Raw genomic sequence first — 23348 nt, 5'->3', positions numbered from 1 at the left:
GAATCTCTGGACTGACAATGTGATAGCCAGGTCCTGAGCCTCAACAGACTCCAGCACCTACAATCTGATTTATTGGACTCACCACACTCAGCTAAGATGGAGTTGAAGGACAACCACCACACCATGGAGCCTAGAGTGATTACAACTGAAAGTGGGAGGATTGCATCCAGCATCCATGTGGAATCTGAGCCTCCTCTTGACATAGAGGTGCAATGGACACAACCAATCCAATGTCCACATAGAAAAGGTGGCATTGGATGGGGAAAAGTGGACATGGTGGCTGATGGGTATGGGGAAAGGCAGGAAGAGATGAGAGGTGGAGGCGTCTTTGAGACATAGAGCTGCCCTGGATGGTGCTTCAGGGGCAATCACCGGACACTGTAAATCCTCACAGGGCCCACTGGATGGAACGGGGGAGAGTATGGGCCATGATGTGGACCATTGACCATGAGGTGCAGAGGTGCCCTACGATGTACTTACCAAATGCAATGGATGTGTCATGATGATGGGAATGAGTGTTGCTGGGTGGGGAGAGGTGGGGTGGGGGTGGTGGGGTTGAATGGGACCTCATATATATATTTTTTTAATGTAATATTATTACAAAGTCAATTAAAAAAAAGGGGGGGGGAAAATAAAAATAAAATAGAGATAGGACATGCCTTAAAAAAAAAGAAACACAATAACAATTAAAATGTATAATGGATTATGAAAAAAAAAAATGACACCCAATTATTTAGCTATGTGCCTGTAGGTCAACTGATGGTTCTTTTGTCTTGGATGAGGCTGGGCTGACCTTGGCTGCACTTCTTCATGCATCTGGGTCAGCTAGATGGTCTAGGGTTCCTTCACTTCCTTGGCTGCCCATCTGCTGGAACAAGGGGGATGATGGACCAGTGTTTCTCACCACCTAGTACACTAGCCCCAGGCATGTTTTCCAAAGTGCAGGACCAGTTTCAGAGAGAGAGAATGAAAGAGTTCAAAGCATCTTGAGACCCAAGCTTGAAACCAGCACAACATCACTTTGCCACATCCTATTAGCAAAGTAAGTCAAGGGGAGTGGATGTGGCTTAGGCCATTGGGCATCTGCCTCCTACCTGGGAGGTCCAGATCAGTTCCCAGTGCCTCCAAAAGAAGAAACAAAACAGACAACGAGCAGACAATGAGCAAAAACAATGAGCAAACAGGTAAGGGAGACATCTGGGCAGGGGTGAGGTGGGGTGGGAAGTAAGTCAAGAGGCCAGTCTGGATTCAAGGCGTGGGGAAGTAGACACCATCTCTTAGTGGGAGTTGCTGCAAAGTCACATTTTAAAGGGCATGGCTTTAGGTGAGGAGCAGGAGGGGAGGGTGAAGCGTTGTGTCCATGTCTATATTTGGAGTCTGTAATAGGCAGCCAGGTGAGCAAATTAGGAAAGAAGAAACCCACGCTACTGCCAGGCAGGAAGACCTAGAGCCACCAGGGTGTTTCCTTTTCTTTCATTTTTCCAAATGGGATTTTTTTTACAGCTTTTTGGGGGGTATAATTTACGTACAATACAATCCATCCCTTGCAAGCAAGCATTTGCCTTCTTTGGGACATGTAATATAAATAGAACCATGCAATAGAGTCTTTAGCTTCTGGCTTCTCTCACACCTCATAATACTTTGGAGATTCATACTTTCTTTTCTTTTCCTTTTTGCCAAAGAGTATTGCATTGTATGCACATACCACATTTTGTTGCTCTATACGCCAACACCACAATCAAGACAAAACTATCACATCATGCTACTTTTTTAGAGCCACACCCACCCCTCCTCAACCCCACCCCCTATCCCTCTGGAAGCCACCCCTCTGTTCTCTATCTCTATAATTTTGTCATTTCAAGAAGGTTATATGGAAGAAATCAGACAATATGTGTTGGAGAAAGTACGGTGCTTACTGGGACACGGAGACTGAAATGACTATAGACAAAGAATTTATTGAGAAGCTCTCCCAACGGAGGGGGTCTGAAAAACAGACTTCAGTCCCCCCCCCCCCACCAGCATGGTGGGGGTCTTAAGAGAGACTTCAGCCCACTCCTGGAAGGGGGGACTTGAATTTATACAGAACTTTCCTAGGGGGAATGATAGTTGGTGGGAGGGGTTTGAAGGTCTCAGTGAGGTGCAGGGGCCGATAGGAAGTCCTAGAGGTGAAAACTTTCCCTGATGGTGACTAGAAGAGAGTGGGTTAGGGAGTTATGGTTCCTTGGCATGCTGCAGGAGCAGATGTTTCTTTGATCAGTAGGGATTTTATCTCCCTCTGATATGTAGGTAGGGAAGGTTTCCATTTCCCTTTACTCCTCTCTCTATGTGGTTTCTTTATTTAACCTGTGGGGAAGTGCTGTGCCCTTAGGCACATAGGCTTCTGGGGGATGGGGTTAGCCTTTCCCCAGTGCCTAAGAGGGGAAACTGAGCTACAGTTTGTTAATTATTGCAAACCTCTAACAATATGTAATCTTTTTAGGCTGGCTTTTTTTCACTTAGCCTAATGTCTTTGAGATTCTTCCAGGTTGTTGAGTGTATCATTCCTTTTCCTTTTCCATTTAATTTATTATTTTTTAGGAGGTGCCAGGGATTGAACTCAGGACCTTGTACATTCAGAGCCAGCATTCAACCGCTGAGCTACACGCACTCTGCCTCGTTCCTTTTCATTGCTGAGTCATATTCCATAGTTTGAATGCACCAGTTTGTGTTCCTCATTGTGTAACATAATGAGGGACATTATAGTTGTTTCTAGTTTTGGAAAAGTATAAATAAAGCTGTAATAAACAATTGATATACAAAGTCCAACATCTGTCCCTGCAATATCATTTAGGACAACTTCAAGTCCTGAAAATACCCCCACATCACATCCCTTCTTCCCTCTCCCTGCCCTCAGCAACTACTGTGGCCACTTTCTACGTATGTGTAGACATAACAGTATGTTCAGTTTTTTTAAGAGATGCAAGACTGGTTTCCAGTGTAGCTGTACCATCTTACAAATCCCACCAACAATGGATGAAAAATCACTTCCTCTACATCCTTGCTGGCATTTGGTATTGTCACTATATTTTCTTTTAGCTAATGGTCTGTAATAGGTGTGTACTGATACCTGTCCATGGTCTTGATTGGCATTTCTCTACTGGCTTTTGATGTTAAATATCTTTTCATGTGCTTATTTGCCATCGGTATATACACATCAGGGAAATGTCTTATCTTGTCTTTTGTCTACCTTCTAATTGGATTTTTTTTTTTTTACTGTTGAACTTTTGAGTGTCCTTTATATATTCTAGATGAGTCCTTTGTCATATAAGTGGTTTGCAAATATTTTATCCCAGCCTTTAGCTTGTCCCCCCCCCCCATTCTCTTAATAGACTTTAACAGAGCAAAATTTTGAATTTCGATGAAGTCCAATTTATTGATTTTTTTCATTTATGGATAACAGTTTTGGTGTCATGTCTAAGTACTAGATCCTGAAAACTTTCACCTGTGTTTTGTCTTATTCTGAAAGTTTTATAACTTTACATTTAAATCTATGTTCATTTTGTTTGTTTTCATTGAGATGAGATTCACATAATATGAAATTAACCATTTTCAAGTGAACAGTTCAGTGACATTTAATACAGTCACAATGTTATGCAACTGTCACCTCTGTTTAGTTCCAAAACTCCAAAAGAAAACCTGTCTTAGTTTCCTGGCTCTTAGACACACAATGGGTTGCCTGAAACAATGTGAATTTATTGCACCATTTATTGCTCATGGTTTCAAAGGCTGGAAAGCTTTCATTCGCTAAACTGTCCTATGGCGTTCAGACTTGCCAGTCTCCATGGTTATGTGAGCCAATTCTTATAATAAATCTCTTTATATATATATACATATTATATCCTGTTGGTTATGTTTCTCTGGAGAATCCTAGTACAGAGATGGAGTTTCCATTTCATTGTTTTGCAAGGAGATATTCTAGTTTTCCCAGCATCATTCGTTAGACATTTCCCCATTCCCTTTAAGTGGACTTGGCACCTGAGTTGAAAATCAGTTCGCCATAGATAAGTAGATTTATTTCTGAACTCTCAGTTCTATTCCATTGGCCTATATGTCTGTCCTTACACCAGTACCACACTGTTTTCAATTACCATAGCTTTATAATAAACTTTAAAATTGGGAAGGGTAAGTCTTCCAAATTTGTTCTTTTTCAAGAAGGTTTTGGCTACATGGAATTCCATATGAATTTGATGACTGACTTTTCTATTTCTGCAAAAAAATAGGCCTGCTTAGATTTTGATCAGAATTATGTTGAATCTGTAGATAGCTGTTGGTACCACTGACATATGTTTCAAATTGATTAAGTTAGATTTTAAATTTGGGTCTGAGTGGGAGTCAGGTATGACCAAGACAATAACTCATGAGAAAATATAATTTATTACTCACAGGTCCCAGGGAGAGAGGGGGACCACGAGGGGTTGATGGAAAGTAGGACAGGTTCAGGTGGCTCAACAAATGGTGGGGAGCACAGAAGCAGAGTGAGAGGAACCTGCAGACTTGTGCCTTTATTGTGGTCCAGGGCTGGAGGTTAGTAGATTTCCTGTGTGAGTCAAGGATTGGCTAGTTTAAAGCAAATGCACACAAAAAGGAAAGAGACTGGGAATCTGAGGGTGGTGGAGATGGTTACCTTCTCATTTGAAAGGAGGTGTGGGTTTTAGATGAGGTGTGTGAGTGGTGTGGTGTGGGCTTGAGATCTGGGGGTTTTTAACCAGAACAAAGGTCAATGTTTTTTGTGTGATCTATGTATCTTTAAAAAAATAATAATTAAAAAAATAATTTATATATTTAAAAAAAAGCTCAGTGTTGAGGGAAGTGGATGCTAAAGCAGCAAACAAATTTTTTAATAGTTAGGACAACATATTAACAATATTACATCTTCCAATCCATGAACATGGGATATCTTTCCATATATTTAGATCTTCTGTCATTTCTTTCTGCAGTGTTTTTTTTTAATTTTTGAAATAATTTCCAATTTACATGGCAGCTCAAAAATAATAAAAACCCATAAAGATAAGCCCAACATACTTCCACCCAGATACCCAGATCCACCAAATTTTGCCACATTTGCCATATCATTCTATTTATGTCTATTTTCAAAATATTATGAGAAATTTGTATACATCTTCAACCACTTAATCTTTTTATGTACATTTCCTAATAACAATGGTATTCACTTCTGTAACCACCTTACTTAAAGTTTTCAAGTTCAATTTTTTTCATATGCCCCCAATAATGTCCTTTTGGGCCTATTCTCCTCCATTATTAGATCCAGTCCAGGATCATGTGGATATGTATATATATACATAAACTTTCCCATCTCAACCCACTGCAAGTGGGACTAAACAGGTCCATAATGTTGCATTACCCTCAACACCATCCATTACCAGAATTTTCCATCACCCCAAAGACTCTGTACTCTTTAGCATTAATTCCCTATTCCCCTCCCTCTCCCTTTAATCTGTATTCTACTTTCTGTCTCTATGAATTATCATATTCTAACTGTTTCCTATCAGTGGAATCATACAGTATATGTCCCTTTGTGTCTGACTTATTTCACTCACCATGATGTCTTCAAGGTCCAACCAGATAGTGGCATGTATCAGAACATCATTCATTTTCAAGGTACTATTTCATTGTATGTATATGCCACATTTTGTTTATCTATTCATTTGCTAATGGACATTTGGGTTGTTTCCACCTTTTGGCTGTTGTGAATAATGCTACTATAAATGTTTGTGTACAAATATCTGCCCAAGTTCCTGCTTTCAATTCATGTGACTATTGGCTTGGTTTGCCAGAGCTCTATGACAAATATCACACAATAGGTTGGCTTAACATCAGGAATTTATTGGTTCATATTTCGGAGGATGAGAAGTCCAATGTCAAGCCATCAGCAAAGCCATACTTTTCCCCCAAAGTCTGCCGCGTCCTTGTGCTGGCTTGCCGCAATCCTCTGGGTTCCTTAGCTTCCATCTCTCTCCCCCATCACGAGGCATTCTGGATCTTCTTGTGTCTGCTCTCTGATTTTCTGCTGATTCTGTGTTCTTCCTGTGGTGTTTCCTGAATGACTGTGTTTGAATTTCTTCTAGTTATAAGGATTCCTTAATACAGATTAAGGCCTACCCTATTTCAGTTCAGCTGTATCTTGCACATCTTTATGAAAAATAACATCTTTTTAAAAGGTTCTGTTTACAAATAAATTTCACTGAAAGGAACACAGATTAAGAACATATCTTTCCTGGGTTTACATAATTCAAACTGCCATAGGTTTATCCCTAGAATTGGGATTGCCAAATCATATAGTAATTCTATGTTTAACTTTCTGAGGAACTGCCAAACATTTTTTCTACAGGGACTGAACCGTATTATATTCTCATCAACAATGTCCGAAGCCTCATACTCCTCTACTTCCTTGCCAACATGTTATTATTACTTAAGTAACAGCCATTCTAGTGGGTATGAGGTTATATTTAATTGTGGTTTTGAATGGCATTTTCCTGATGGCTGATGCTGTTCAGCATCTTTTCATGTTTATTGGCCATTTGTCTATCTTTGGGGAAATGTATATTCACATCTTTGTGCTGTGAATTTGTCTATTTTTAAAAAAATATTTATTTATTTATTACTCCCCAACCCCTTGTTGTTTGTACTTGCTGTGTCTGTTCATCTCCCTTGTTTCTTTAGGAGTCACCAGGAACTGAACCCAGGAACTCTGATATGGGAGGGAGGTACCTAATCACTCAAGCCACGTCTCTCCCCTGCTTCACTGTGTCTCTTATTGCATCAGCAACCTTATTTAGGGGGAAAGCTTTCAGTCTTAACATCACTAGGTATGGTGTTAGCTGTGGATTTTTTCATATATAAGCTTTATCATGTTGGCTAAATGTCCTTTTATTCCTGGTTTTCTGAGTGTTTTCATCAAGAAAGGGATTTATCAATTATCTTTCCTGTTTTGAGAAGGACATGTGTTGTTGCTTTTTTCCTTACATACTTCAATGTGCTGTATTGTAAATGATTGAGTTTTCTTATGTTGGACTATCCTTGCATTCCTAGTAGAAATCCTATTTTATAATGGTGCATAATCCTTTTAATGTCCAGTTGGATTCAGTTTGCTAGTATTTTGTCTAAGATTTTTACATATATATTCATAAGGGATATTGCTCTGTCATTTTGTTTCCTTGTTATATCTGTATCTGGCTTAGGTGTTAAGGCGATGCTTACCTTATAGAATGATTAAGATGTATTTCCTCATCTTCGGTTATTTGGAGTACATCAGCAGGATTGGTGTTAATTTATTATTTTTAACTTGCAACGTCAAGGTTTAATAAAAACAACTTTGAATCCTGACTTATCATTGTTAAATACAATATAATAAGCATTTTATTTTACTTGGAAATGTTCTCCTTAATGTTATACAAGTTTACAGGTCAAATAAGCTAGCATCGTATCTACTAAATATTTAAGATGACAAAAAAGTAAGTTTGTATTTAAACAAATTGCGTCATTATTTGGCAAAATTTATTTCAACAGTAATTGTGTTTTTTAAAAAAAATTCCACAGCATGTTTTACTGAAGAGTTAACTTGACATAACAGAGAACAGATAAATCACAGTATGGTTCAGGTGTTAACTCTAGGGTCCTTCACTGTGTTACTGCTGACATATTTAGCAAAAAGAAAAATGGTTTAAAATGCTGTCTCGGGGAAAAAAAAACATAAAAAGAAAAACACTGCCTCTATCAGCTTTCATTGGAGTCAAACAAACCTCTCACTTGACATCATCATACTGTTTATTAGTATTCGTCCTTGTTTAGAACTTTAGAATTTTCCATGTAAGTCTCCTTTCATTTTAAAGATTCAAAGTGATGTAGGCAACAATAATTTTAGAAAAATCTAGTTGCTTTATTATCACTGACAGTATTTCAAAAATTTCAGTTAGGATAAATGATATGATTGCTCAAGTTAATAAATTATTATTATTATATTTTAAACTCTTATTTTGAATTAATTTCAAGCCTAGAGGACAGTTGCAAAAATAATATAAATCCCATACAAAGAAATCCAACGTACCCCCACCCCCTCTAGATACCATATCCACCATTTTAACATTTTGCCACATTTGTTCTCCCTTCTCCCTCCCTTTCTTTTCCCCTTTCTGCCCTCCTTCCTTCCTTTCTTCCTTCTATCTGTCTCCTGGAAATTTGAGAGCTGGTTGCACACATCATACTCCTTGAACACATAATACTTCCAAACAAAGTTATTTGCTTATGTAATCACCTTGAAAGTGCAATTATCAAGTTGAAGAAATTTAACATTTATATAAAACTTACATTCTACATTCCAATTTTTCTTATGTTTTAATAATGTCCTTTTTAAAATTTATTTTTAATTAGAGAAGTGGTAGGTTAACAGAAAAGTCATGTAAAAAATACACTGTTCTTACGTATCCTCCTATTGATGGCACTTTGCATTAGTGTGGTACCTTTGCTACAACTGATGAAAGAACATTAAATAGTACTTGTGATGGTTAGGCTATTGTGTCAACTTGGCCAGGTAATTGCACCCAGTTGTTTGGTCAAGCAAGCACTGGGCTAACTGTAACACAAGGGCATTTATGGATTTTAGTCACCATTGACTTTACTGCAGTGGTAAATCATAGATAGCTGGTTATAATTACATCAATCAGGGAGATTGCCTTCAGCAATGAGTGACGCTTAACCCGATCAGTCGAATCCCTTAAAAGTGGAAGTGATTTCGGCATTGAGAGAGAATTTCCCAGCTCATCTTTGGACAGAATACATCTCCCAGAACTAGTTAAGAACCTTCATTGGACTTTCACCGCTGCTCCTGGTTGCAGCCTGCCTGAGGAACCTGGATTTGTGCCTCCCTACGGCTGTGTGAGAGTCTCTGATAAATCTCTTACTATGAACAGCTATCCCTTGTTGATTCTGTTTCCCTAGAGAACCCTGACTAATACAGCTTGATACTGGGAGTGGTTCTTGAGGAACAGAGTCTTAAACATAGGATGCCTGAGGTGGTTCTGGGAGTTTTGCAATTGTCTTTCTACTCTAATCGGACTCAAGGGTACTGACGACTCCCTTTCCAATAATGAAGAGGCTGCTAACAGTCCATGACAGGAGTTGGCAATCGAGATCTGCAAAATAGCATCACTGGATTCCCCTACTTCCAGGCTTGTAAGAAGCAAGGATCTGGGTGAGAGTGTTTTCAACACCTTAGCAGAGTTTTGTGGAGTCAAACCATATGATGATGTTGGATGGCTCTTCCTAGATACTCTGGATACTGTTACCAAAGAAAGAGATGAGTTAAAGTCCTCAGTTTTGAAACTTAAACACTGAATGGATGAAGTGAAAGTTTCTAATTGTGCTCTGAAAGAAAACCTTGTCTCCTGTCGCCACAGGCTGGAAATATCTGAGAACAAAACTGAGACTCTCATTGTTCAAGTAGTGGAGTTACAAAGGAAACTATAGTATCAACCCCACAGGGTTTCTGCGGTTAAAGCGAAGGCATTGATTGAAAAAGAGTGGAATCCAGAAAATTGGGATGGAGACATAGGGGATGATGGTGATATTGATGGAGACACTGGAACCCTGAATTCTGCAGAGACCTTGCCAGATAAGCCTGACATGGCCTGCCCTGTCCAGACCACACCTTGTCAACCTTGTACCATCCAGCCTCCAGCCTGCCCCAGGACTGAAACAGCCAAACTGAAGCTTGCCCTGCCCAGCTTCCAGCCTGCCAGAGGAGTCTGGACCTCTTCCTAACCCTGAGGCACATGCCACCTAAACGCCAGCGTGCTCAGCGGAGCCTCCAGTGTGCCGTGAGGAAACCGCCTTCCAAGCCCTGCCTGAAGAGATTAATCCACTCTCACCAGAAGAAAATGCAAGGGGATGCCCTGAGGTCAGTAGCTTGCAAGGCATTTCTAACCATTCTCCTTACCCACCCCCACCACCTCTCTTGTCTTCAAGACCTATTACTAGACTAAAATCACAATAAACCCCCAACAATGAAATACAAAGTGTGACCCATGGGGAAGTAAGGTATACTCAGAAAGAACTGCATGAGTTTTCCAACTTACAAGGACAGAAATTTGGGGAATATGTGTGGGAATGGATACTGAGGGTATGGGATAATGGTAGAAGGAATATAAAGTTGGATCAGGCTGAATTTATTGATATGGGCTCACTAAGCAGAAATTCTGGATTCAACACTGTAGCTTAAGAGTTTAGAAAGGGCTCCAACAGTATGCTTGGGTGGCTGATTGAAACATGGGCCAAAAGATGGCCAAACATGTCTGAGGTTGAGATGCCCTATTTGCCCTGGTATACAGTAGAGGAACTAATTCAAAGGCTTAGGAAGACTGGAATGCTAGAATGGATTTATCATTTCAGAAATACCCACCCACCCCAGGAATGTCCAGAGGACACACCTTTAACCAGGACTGTGAAGAATAAATTTGTAAGACTAACTCCGTCTTCCCTGAAGAGCTCTGTGGTTGCTCTTCTCTTACTATAGGGAGGGCTGTGGTGGAATTATAATCCTTAAACATTATGGGGATGATTGGATGTCAGTCTTGTAAAAGTCAAGTATGGGCAGTTGATCACCAAAGTCAAGGTGGACGTGGCTACTGCAATGAAAGGCAGATTCAAAAAACCGCTCAAGGGAAGCGGACTTGGTCCAATGGATAGGGTATCCGCCTACCACATAGGAGGTCCACGGTTCAAATCCTGAGCCTCCTTGACCCACGTGGAGCTGGTCCATGCACAGTGCTGATGCGCACAAGGAGTGCCGTGCCACTCAGGGGTGTCGCCTGCGTAGGGGAGCCCCACGTGCAAGGAGTACGCCTCATAAGGAGAGCTTCCCAGAGTGAAAGAAAGTGCAGCCTGCCCAAGAATGGTGCCACACACATGGAGAGCTGACACAAGATGATACAACAAAAAGAAACACAGATTCCCGGTGCAGCTGATAAGGGTAGAAGCAGTCACAGAAGAACACACAGCGAATGGACACAGAGAGCAGACAACTGGGGGGGAAGGGGAGATAAATAAATAAAAAAATAAATCTTTTAAGAAAAACAAAAAAACACTCAAAATAGTCTAAGGCATGTAGAGTTATGGCATTGGGTAATACATCTTGGGGTACCTAGCAGTGAAATAGACAGGCAGTCTACTAAATTTCTTCGGGATCTGTATAAACAGAAGAGTTTTAGGTTAAGTGAACGAAACCTTAACTCAAATTACAGATGAAGAGAATCACGGCCCTTTAATCAATTCCCAGACTTGAGACAGTTTATAGACCCTAAGCCCCTTGAATGAGGAGCAGGTCAGGTCTCCTGGGGGAAGGATCCTGTTAAACTGCCCAAAATTTATACTGTTAATCTTCCTCCAACCTTTCCCCAAGGAGATCTATGGCTTTTTATCAGAGTAACTGTGCATTGGGGAAAAGGAAATGATCAGATATTTTGGGGATTATTAGACAGTGGCTCAGAAGTGACATTAATTCCAGGAGACTCAAAACATCACTGTGGGCCCCCAGTCAGAGCAGGGGCTTGTGGAGGTCAGGTGATTAATGCAGTTTTAGCTCAGGTCCATCTCACAGTTGGTTCAGTGGGTCCCTGGACCCATTCCTTCCCCAGCTCCTTCCCCAGTTCCAGGATGCATAACTGGAATAGACCTACTCAGTAACTGGCAGAATCCCCACACTGGATCCCTGACTTGTGGAGTGAGGGCTGTTATGGTTGGAAAGGCCGAGTGGAAGCCACTAGAACTGCCCCTACCTAGCAAAATAGTAAACCAAAAGCAATACCAGATTCCTGGAGGGATTGCAGAAAGCAGTGTCACTATCAAGGATTTGAAGGATGCAGGGGTGGTGATTCCCACCACATCCCCATTCAACTCTCCTTTTTGGCCTGTACAGAAAACAGGTGGATCTTGGAGGATGACAGTAGATTATCATAAACTTAGCCAGGTAGTGACTCCAATTGCAGCTGCTGTCCTAGATGTGGTATCATTGCTTGAGCAAATCAATATATCCCCTGCTACCTGGTATGCAGCTGTTGATTTGGCAAATGCTTTTTTCTCAACTGCTATTAATAAGGACCACCAGAAACAGTTTGCATTCAGCTGGCAAGGCCAGCAGTATACCTACACTGTCCTGCCTCAGAGGTATATCAACTCTCCAGCCCTGTGTCATAATATTGCTCACAGGGACCTTGATAGTCTCTCCCTCCCATAAGACATCACACTGGTCCATTATATTGATGCTATCATGTTGATAGGACCTAGTGAGCACGAAGTAGCATAGACTCTAGACTTATTAGTGAGGAATTTGCATGAGGGAGGATGGGAGATAAAGTCAACTAAAATACAAGGTCCTTCCACCTCAGTGAAATTTCTAGGTGTCTAGTGGTGTGGGGCATGTCAAGATATCCCTTCTGGAGGTCCACGGTTCAAACCCCAGGCCTCCTTGACCCGTGTGGAGCTGGCCCATGCACAGTGCTGAAGCGCGCAAGGAGTGCCATGCCACACGGGGGTGTCCCCCGCATAGGGGAGCCCCACACGCAAGGAGTGCACCCATAAGGAGAGCCGCCCAGCGCGAAGGAGGGAGCAGCCTGCCCAGGAACGGTGCCGCCCACACTTCCTGTGCCGCTGACGACAACAGAAGTGGACAAAGAAACAAGACGCAGCAAAAAGACACAGAAAACAGACAACCGGGGAAGGGGAAGGGAATTAAATAAATAAAAATAAATCTTTAAAAAAAAAAAAAAAGATATCCCTTCTGAAGTGAAGGATAAGCTGTTGCATCTGGCTTCTCCTATCACCAAAAAAGAGGCACAACGCTTAGTTGATCTCTTTGGATTTTGGAGACAACACATTCCTCATTTGGGTGTGCTACTCAGACCCATTTACCCGGTGACCAGAAAAGCTCTACTTTTGACTGGGGACTAGAACAAGAAGAGGCTCTTCATCACATCCAGGCTGCTGTGCAAGCTGCAGTACCACTTGGGCCATATTATCCAGCAGATCCAATGGTACTAGAAGTCTCTGTGGCAAATAGAGATGCTGTTTGGAGCCTTTGGCAGGCCCCTATAGGAGAATCACAAAAAAGACCCTTAGGATTTTGGAACAAAGCCCTGCCATCCTCTGCAGATAACTACTTCCCTTTTGAGAAACAGCTTTTGGCCTGCTACTGGGCCTTAGTAGAGCCTGAACGCTTAACCATGGGCCATCAAGTTACCATGAGACCTGAGCTGCCTCTCATGAGCTGGGTATTGTCTGACCCACCAAACCATAGAGTTGGGGGTGCACAGCAGCACTCCATAATAAAGTGGAAGTGGTGTATATGAGATAGGGCTCAAGTGGGTCCTGAAGGCATGAGTAAGTTACATGAGGAAGTAGCCCAAATGCCCATGTCACCACCCCTGCCATGTTACCTTCTCTTTCCCAGCCCACAGCTTTGGCCTCTTGAGGAGTCCCTTACAATCAGGTGACTGAGGAAGAGAAAACTTGGGCCTGGTTTACAGATGGTTCTGCAGGATATGCAGGTATCACCCAAAAGTGGACAGCTGCAGTGCTGCAGCCCCTTTCTGGGACATCCCTGAAGGACAATGGTGAGGGTAAGTTCTCCCAGTGGGCAGAACTTTGAGCAGTGCACCTGGTTGTTCATTTTGCTTGGAAGAAGAAATAGCCAGAGGTGCGTTTGTACACTGATTTATGGGCTGTTGCCAATGGTTTGTCTGGATGGTCAGGGGCTTGGAAGGAACTTGATTAGAAAATCGGTGCCTGAGAGGTCTGGGAAAGAGGTATGTGGATTGATCTTTTTGAGTGGGTGAAAAACATGAAAATTTTTGTGTCCCACGTGAATGCTCACCAGAGGGTAACTTCAGCAGAGGAAGATTTTAACAATCAAGTGGATAAGGTGACCTGCTCTGTGGCTAATGCTCAGCCTCTTTCCCCAGCCTCTCCCGTCATTGCCCAGTGGGCTCATGAACAAAGTGGCCATGGAGGTAGGGATAGAGGTTATGCATGGGCTCAGCAACACGGACTTCCCCTTACCAAGGCTGACTTGGCTACAGCCACTGCTGAGTGTCCAACCTGCCAACAGCAGAGACCCACACTCAGCCCCCAATATGGCACCATTCCCCGAGGTGATCAGCCTGCTACCTGGTGACAGGTTGACTACATTGGACCACTTCCACTATGAAAAGGGCAGCGATTTGTTTTAACTGGAATAGACACATACTCTGAATATGGTTTTGCATGCAATGCTTCTTCCAAAACTACCATCTGTGGGCTTACCAAATGTCTTATCTACCACCATGGCATTCCACACAGCATTGCCTCCAGTCAAGGAACCCATTTCACAGCAAATGATGTGTGGGAATGGGCACATGACCATGGAATGCACTGGTCTTACCATATTCCCCATCACCCTGCAGCAGGTGGATTGATAGAATGGTGGAATGGTCTTTTGAAGACTCAATTACAGCCCCAACTAGGTGGCAGTACCTTGCAGGGCTGGGGCAATATTCTCCAGGAGGCTGTGTATCCTTTATTTTTATTTTTTATTATTTATTTATTTCTCTTCCATTCTCCCCACCCCCCACCCTGGTTGTCTGTTCTCTGTGTCTATTTGCTGCGTCGTCTTCTTTGTCCACTTCTGTTGTCAGTGGCACAGGAATCTGTGTTACTTTTTGTTGCATCATCTTGTGTCAGCTCTCCGTGTGTGCAACACCATTCCTGGGCAGGCTGCACTTTCTTTCGCACTGGGTGGCTCTCCTTACAAGGTGCACTCCTTGCGTGTGGGGCTCCCCTACGCGGGGGACACCCTTGCGTGGCAGGGCACTCCTTGTGCGCATCAGCACTGCGCATGGGCCAGCTCCACACAGGTCAAGGAGGCCCAGGGTTTGAACCGCGGACCTCCCATGTGGTAGACGGATGCCTTAACCACTGGGCCAAGTCCGCTGCCCTGTGTATCCTTTAAATCAGCATCCACTCTATGATGCTGTTTGTCCCATAACCAGGATCCATGGGTCCAGGAATCAAGGGGTGGAAATGGGGTGGCACCACTCACTATTACCCCTAGTGACCCACTAGGAAAATTTTTGCTTCCTGTCCTTGCAACTTCAAACTCTGCTGGTCTACAAGTTTTAGTGCCAAAAGGAGGAGTGCTGTCACGAGGGAACACAACAATGATTCCATTGAACTGGAAGTTAAACCTGCCACCTGGCCACTTTGGGCTCCTCTTACCTCTTAATCAACAGTCAAAGAAGGAAATTACTGTACTGGCTGGGGTGATTGATCCTGACTATCAAGGGGAAATAGGACTGCATCTACATAATGGGGGTACAGAAGAGTTTGCCTGGAATACAGGAGATCCTCTAGGGCATCTCCTAGTACTGCCATGTCCTATGATTAAAATCAATGGAAAATTGCAACAACCCAATCCAAGCAGGACTACCAATGACCCAGAATCTTCAGGAATGAAAGTTTGGGTCACCCAACCAGGCAAAGAACCACAGCCAGCTGAAGTGCTTGCTGAGGGTAATGAAAACAAGGAATGGAGAGTGGAATAAGGTAGTGATAAATATAAACTTGACCGCGTGAACTATTACAGAAATGAGGACTATGATGATCATGAATCTTTCTTCCTTGTTTCTTTATGATGATGATTGTATATGTACACAAAATGAATTTCTCTGTCTTCTTCCCCAAACTTTCCCCTTATCATACAACAAATTGTATCCATTTCATGTCGTAATATATGAGGATGTCAAGTTTGAAAGTGAATATTAGCCTATTCTGTATGGATCATGTCATCTGCAAACAGTGAAAGTTTTACTTCTTCCTTTCCAATTTGGATGCCTTTTATTTCTTTTTCTTGCCTAAGTGTTTTTATCAAGAACCAGTCCTGGACTTGGTCAAATGCCTTTTCTGCATCAAAGGACATGATTCTGTGTGTGTGTGTTTTCCCCTTCATTTTGTTAACATGGTGTATTACATTGATTTTCTTATTTTGAACCACTCTTGTATATCTGGGATAAAACCCACTTGATCATAGCATATAACCTTTAAATGTGCTGTTGGAGTCAATTTGCAAGTATTTTCTTAAGGCTTTTTCCATCTATACTTATAAGGGAAATTAATCTAAATTTTCTCTTCTTGTAGTATCTTTATCTGGCTTTGGATTAGGATAATATTAGCCTCATAGAATGAACTAGGTAATGTTTATTCCACTTCAATTTTGTAAAAGAGTTTGGGCAGGACTGATATTAATTCATCTTGGAATGTTAGGTAGAATTCACCTTTGAAGCCATCTGGTCCTGAGCTTTTCTTTGTTGTGAGATTTTTTATGACTGATTCAATCTCTTTACTTATATTTGTTCTGTTGAAATCTTTTATTTCTTCTAAAGTCAACATAGGTTGTTTGTGTTTCTAGGAATTGGTCCATTTCACCTAGGTTTTTGTAATTTGTTCGCATACAATTATTTATAGTATCCTCTCTTTTGATCCTTTTTATTTCTGTGGTGTCAGTCGTAATGTTCTCTTCTCCTTTCTGATTCTATTTATTTATGTCTTCTCTCTTTCTTTCTTGTCAGTCTATCTAAAGGTGTCTCAATTTTATTGAACTTTTCATAGAACAAACTTTGCTTTTGTTAATGCTTTATTATTTTACCTATTATTATCTTTATATCATTTACATGTGAACATACATAAACAAGTTGTGAACTTACGAAGCAAACATGTGTAACACTATACAGTGGTCCCATACATCAACCCTCCACCAACACCTTGCTTTGTCATGAGACATTTGTTACAAATTATGAAAGAATATTGTCAAAATCTTACTACTAATTATAGTCCTTATCTTACATTTGGTGTGTTTTTTCCCCAACCCACCCTATTATTATTTTTCAAATATATTTTTAATGTCAGAAGTTGTAAACTTATAAAACAATCATGCACATGTGCAGAATTCCCAAACAACACCCCTCTATCAACACACCATACTGTGGTGGAATATTTGTTACAGATAAGATAATATCATCTAATTGTTACCACATCCATAGTGTACATTTGGCTTACAGTTTCCATACTGCCTCATTATAAACACAGTACATCTTTGGAATAAATGCAAGAATATTATATTATTACTGTTAACCACAGTCCATAGGTCACTCCAGTTGTATTTTTCCCATGCTTCTCCACATTCCCAACACCCTGCAGTAATGATGTACATTTGCTCTAGCTCACAAATGACACTCTTGCATCTGTTCCATCAACCACAATTCTCATCCACCTCTTGGTTTACTGTGCTATTCAGCTCCTAGATTATTCTCTAGCATTCTGTCAATTGGCATTTACATACCTAGACTACCATTTTCAGTCACGTCCCCATTTATAAACTAGCTGTTACTAACTATATGTTACCATCCACTCTATATATGTCCACATTTTACAGTAAAGCTAATTAAAACTTCTACATATGTTAAACATCAGTAGTCCATCTCAGTCTTCCTCTTAATTCCTTTGAGAATCCACCACCTACCGACAGATCTTGAAGATATTTTCTTACAATTTCTTCTAGAAATTTTATGATTCTTGCTTTTATTTTTAGGTTTTTGATCCATTTTGGGTTAATTTTTTGATAACATGTGAAATAGGGGTCCTCTTTCCTTCTTTCAGCTATGAATATACAGTTCTTTCAGTACCATTTGTTGAATGGACTGTTCTGCCTGAGCTGTGTGGGCTTGACAAGCTAGTCAAAAATCACTTGTCCATACATGTGAGGGTCTGTTTTGAATCATAAATTTGGTTCCTCTATATGTCTGTCTTTATGCCATTACCATGCTGCTTTTACCACTATAGGTAGGTAATATGATTTAAAGTCTGGAGATGAGGGTTTGCTTTTCCTTTTTATGATGTTTCTGGCTATTCAGGACCTCTTACCCTTCCAAATAAATTTGATAATCATGTTTCCAATTTTTTTAAAATGCTGGTGGAATTTTTATCGGGATTGCATTGAATCTGCATATCAATTTGAGTAGAATAGACATCTTTTTTTTTTTGGCCTAAACAATGGGAATTTATTAGCTCATGTTTTTGAGGCTAGAAAAAGTCCACATCAAGGCCTCATGAAGGCTATGTTTTCTTCCTGAAGACTGGTGTTCTGGGGCTGGCTGCTGGTGATCCTTGGTCCTGGTGCCTGGATCTCATGCCAATGCACATGGCAGCCTAAAAATATGGAACATTTCATGAATTTGCATGGTCTATTTGGATTTTTACAGATGGGAGTATGTTGTGCTTCTTGGACATAGAGATCTATGTCCTTCAATAGAGTTGGGAAAATTTCTATCATTATTTCTTCAAATATTCCTTCTGCCTCCTCAAATCTGCTATTAGATGATTCCAATTTTTTTACATTTCATTTATTGCACCTTTCATTCCCATAAATCTGTTATTTTTCTATGTATGCTTTCAAATTCTTCTTTGTGTTCATCTAGTGTCTCCTTAATATCCTTGATCTCTTTAGCCATTTCGTTGGATTTATTAAGGAGATTTGTTTGAACATCTATGATTAGTTGTCTTAACTCCTTCATGTCATCTGGAGGCTTTTCTTGTTCCTTTAACTGGGCCATAGCTTCCTGTTTCTTGGTGTGGATTTTAATTCTTGTTGGTGTATGGCATCTGGTTTACTAGAGCATTTATCTAGGTGCAGTTTTTCTCTTTAGTTTAGGGCTTACTGCCCTTTCTCCCTTGCTGGTTGTGCAGTAGGAGTCAAGGACATAATTGGTGCTATAAGCTGTGGAGATTCAAGCTGCCCCCATTGCCCCAGGGACCAATGAAGCTTCTCCCCACTTTCTCCTTTGCCAGGGGTAGGGACAGAGTCACAGCTGTGTGGAATAATCCAAGTTGTACAGGCCTAGAGAGACTGATGAAGTTTCACACCCCTTTCTCCCCTGCCTGGGGCGGAGATGGAGCTGCAGGTGTGGGCACCAATCTATGCAGAGCGGGTCCAAGATGACCACAGTTGTCCTGGTAGACTTCCAATTATTCAGTCTGTGCCAGCCAAAGGTAGCTGCAGTTATGTGGATGGGCTGGCGCAGGGCCTGCCAGCCTCCTCCCTGCCAGTAGAGCTGCAGCCTGATCTGGGTGAAAGAAACCGGTTTCTACCATCACTGTGATTTTCAGTCAGCAGGACTTTCCCCCGCTCTGGCTGGGGGTGGAGTAAAAATGGTGGCTACTGGCCTCTTTTTGACTTGGACAGATTCACACCCCAGCTGTTCCTAGGGTTATACCTTAGCCAGCTGAGTCTATTAATCAGTAACTGAAACCAGTAGCCAACCATCTCCTCCTCCCCTGTTTTTATGAAATGGAGCTTCCAATTCCAGCCACAGAACAGCTCTTGGGGCAGCTTGTACCACCAGAGTGGCTGGTAATTTCTTGGAGAGGCTGGCTTAGGTCCCCGCAGCTTCCTCCTTGCCACAGTCAGCACTGGGGCCTAGGCTACAGCTGCAATCTGATCTGGATGGAAAGAGGCTGGTCTCTTTCTGGATTGGACAGCTCAAAATTTAGCTGTTCTTAGGATTATACTTTACGCCGCTGAATTTACTCATCAGTAGCTGAAGTTGGTGCCCAACCATCTCTTCCTCCCCCATTTCTGGAAAGTGTAACTTTCAATTCCAGCCACAGAACAGCTCCTGAGACAGCTTGTGCCTCCAATGGAGGATGGGCACTGGCCTCTGTGGCATGGAGAGCTCTACTTATGAGTCTTCTCTGCAAATGGGCAGTCCTCTCCTTCCATTCCTTCAAGGATGTTGCAAGGTGCTCTTCTGGTCTCCTGAAGTCCCCAAACAGGTGCTTCAGCTAGCTCCAGATAGCTCTGGGTGATTACTGACTGCCCTGTAGCAGGATCTGACTCTAGGAGCTCCTTACTCTGCCACCATCTTGCTGGTTGTCTTCCTTTCTGTTGTTTTTTATTCTCTATTTCATTCATTTCTGTTTTAATATTTCTTAATTCTTTCTTTCTGACTGCTTTGAGTTTAGTTTGTTATTCTTTTTCTAGTCCCTCCAGATATGAAGTTAGGTCTTCAATTTTAGCTCTTTCTTCTTTTTTATTTAAGTATTTAGGGCTATAAATTTAGCTTTTAGCACTATCATCACTGTACCCCATCAGGTTTGAAATTTTGTGTTTTAATTTTAATTTTAATATACTTATTCCTTTCTCTTGTAATTTCTTCTCTGACCCTGATTGTTTAAGGCTGTGTTATTTAACTTCCATATATTTGTTTATTTTCTAGTTCTCTGCATGATATTGATTTCCAGTTTCATTCCACTGTGGTCAGAGAACACGCTTTATCTAATTTCGATCTTTTAGATTTTATGGGAGGGGAGAGGATATAGCTTAGTGGTTAAGCACCTATACAAGTTCCTGGGTTCACATATACAAGTTCCTGGGTTCAATCCCTGTTACCTCCTAAAAAAAATTATTGGGAATTGTTTTGTGACCTTACATGTGGTCAGTCGTGGAGAATGATCCATGTGCACTTGAGAAGAATGTATATCCTGCTATTTTGGGGTGCAATGTTCTCTATATGTCTGTTAGGTCTAGTTTATTTATCATGTTATTCAAGTTCTCTATTTCCTTATTGATATTCTCTCTAGATGTACTATTGAAGCAGGTGTCGTATTGAAGTTTCTAACACTTTTGTAGAGTGTCTATTTCTACCTTAAGTATTTTGGTGCACTGTGGTTAGTTGCATAAATATTTATTATTGTATTTCTTCTTGGATGATTGCCCCCATTTATTAATATATGGTGTCCTTCTTTGTGTCTTGTAACAACTTTTGACTTAAAGTCCATTTTGTTTGATATTAGTACAACTATCCCAGTTCTTCTTCAGTTACTACTTATATAGTTTACCTTTTTCCATCCTTCCACTTTGAATTTATTTGTCTTTGGGTCTAAAGTGAATCTCTTGTAAAGAACATATGGTTGGATCGTGTTTTTTTAAAATCCTCCAGCCAATATGTGTATTTTGATTGAGGATCTTAATCCATTAACAATCAGTGTTATCAGAGGAAATAGCTACAGAAGATTGGCCATCACCCTTTGGGACCCCCTTAAGAATAAGTGTGCAAACCCCCTGAGGAGGGAGTTGAGGCAGGTTCGTATAGTGAAAGGGAAGACTTGGGTCATGTTGTAGACAACATGGCTGGTGGACAACATGGTCAGTAGACCACATGGCTTGGAGGCCTCACCCAGAAACCTCCTGAGGGATCCCACGAGACCCTGGAATGAGAATCCCATTTGGAATGAGAATCCCATTCAGGGTCAAGGGATACCCTCCCTGGATACCCTCGAAAGGCCTCACCATTGGCCCCCTGAAAAATGACAGGTGGGGTAGCCAATCAGAACTGCAAACAACTGCCCCAATATTATAAAGAGGAAAGAGGAAAGACTTTAAAAAGTACTGACCTGGGGTCACAGGTTACTTCACCCAGGCACATAACTCACCCTTCAGTATGCCGGCGGCCCATGCATTGAACCATGTACTTTCCTCATTTTCTTTTTTCTTAATAAACTCTTTACTCTTTTGCCTAAAAAAAAAAAAAAATCACCGTTATTACTGTAAGGCCAGTACTTACTTCAGCCATTTTGTCCTTTGGTTTTATATGTTATATATTTTTGTCTCTCTTTTCATTTACTGCAGCTTCCTTTCCTGTAGAGTTAATCTTTTGTGTTGCAACTATCTGATCCCTTTCTCACGTCAGTTTTGGTGTATTTTAAAAATACTTTCTTTGTCATTACCCTAGAGTTTGTTATACAACCAACATCTATAACTGAACTTCAATAGCATACACATGATTTTTGCTCCCATATCCTCCTGTTTCCCCTCTTTACATTGCTTTTTATCCCCCATATTACCTCTTTATATTTTATGTCCATTATCAGGATATGTGAAATTTTCCTGTTCAATTGTATTTGCTCTTACAGAAATTATAGTAGAGTTATATACTGATGATGCATAAACTAAAAGTATTTAGCTTTTTAGTTACACTTACTGAAGATCCTCACTTCTTCATACTACTCAAAGCCACTCTATCCTGTCTTTTCCTTTCACTGTGAAGAACTCCCTTTAGTAATTCTTGTAGGGTAGGCCTTTTGTTCACAAACTCTGTTTCTGATTATCTATCAGTATTTTAAACTCTCCCTCATTTTTAAAGGACACTTTTGTTGGATAAAGAATTTTTGGTTGGAAATTTTACTCTTTTTGTACCTCAAATATATACCACTGCCTTCTTACCTCTATGGTTTCTGATGAGAAATTGGTACTTAGTCTTCTTAAGAATCCCTTGTAAGGGAAAGCAGACTTGGCGCAGTGGTTAGGGCATCCATCTACCACATGGGAGGTCCTCGGTTCAAACCCCAGGCCTTCTTGACCTGTGTGGAGCTGGCCCACACGCAGTACTGATACACGCAAGGAGTGCCATGCCACGCAGGGTTGTCCCCGCGTAGGTGAGCCCCATGTGCAAGGAGTGCACCCTGTAAGGAGAGCCACCCAGCGCGAAAGAAAGTTCAGCCTGCCCAGGAATGGCACCACACGCAAGGAGAGCTGACACAACAAGATGACGCAACAAAAAGAAACACAGATTCCTGTGCTACTGACACCAACAGAAGTGGACGAAGAAGAACATGCAGCAAATAGACACAGAGAACAGACAACTGGGGTGGGTGGGTGGGTGGGTGGGAGAAGAGGAGAGAAATAAAATAAATAAATAAATCTTAAAAAAAAAAAGAATCCCTTGTATACAACATATTTTCTCTTGCTGATTTCAGAATCCTCTTTATCTTTGGCATTTAATATGATGATTAATATGTGTCTCAAAGTAGGTCTATGAGGGTTTATCCTATTTGGAGTACATTATACTCCTTGGACATGTATATTTATGTCTTTCACAAGAGTTGGGAAATTTTGGGCCATTATTTCTTCAAATATTCTTTCTGCCCCTTTTCTCTTCTCTTTCAGGGACACCCATGCTGTCCCTGAAATATTTGAATGCGTCATGCTGTCACTCATGTCTCTGAGACGCTGCTCAATTTCTTCTGTTCTTTTGTCTGTCTTTTCTTTTGCTGTATGATTTCAATTGTCCTGCCTTCTAGCTTGCTGACTCTTTCTTCTGTCAGTTCAAATCTACCTTTGTGTGCATCTAGTGTGTTTTTTTTAGGAGGTACTGGGAAATGAACCCAGGATCTCGTACATGGGAAGCAGGTGGTCAACCAATAAGTCACATTTG

At 41.2% G+C, this 23348-nt stretch overlaps 1 protein-coding gene across 1 annotated transcript in view; it reads right to left on the bottom strand.

Moving 5' to 3' along the window:
- Positions 1 to 21566: 21566 nt before the first annotated feature.
- Positions 21567 to 23348, bottom strand: part of BICD2 (BICD cargo adaptor 2) — a 79155-nt gene continuing 77373 nt past the window's right edge. Inside the window, exon 8 of the mRNA XM_058301471.2 lies at positions 21567 to 21650. Coding sequence (XP_058157454.1) covers positions 21639 to 21650 — 12 coding nt within the window. The 3' untranslated portion in view covers positions 21567 to 21638. The remainder of the gene's footprint in view (positions 21651 to 23348) is intronic.

Source organism: Dasypus novemcinctus, chromosome 8 (assembly GCF_030445035.2).
Source record: "Dasypus novemcinctus isolate mDasNov1 chromosome 8, mDasNov1.1.hap2, whole genome shotgun sequence".
NCBI classification, from domain to species: Eukaryota; Metazoa; Chordata; class Mammalia; order Cingulata; family Dasypodidae; genus Dasypus; species Dasypus novemcinctus.
The sequence above is the reverse complement of the archived record's forward strand: the minus strand, read 5'-3'. Positions and strand labels throughout refer to the sequence as shown.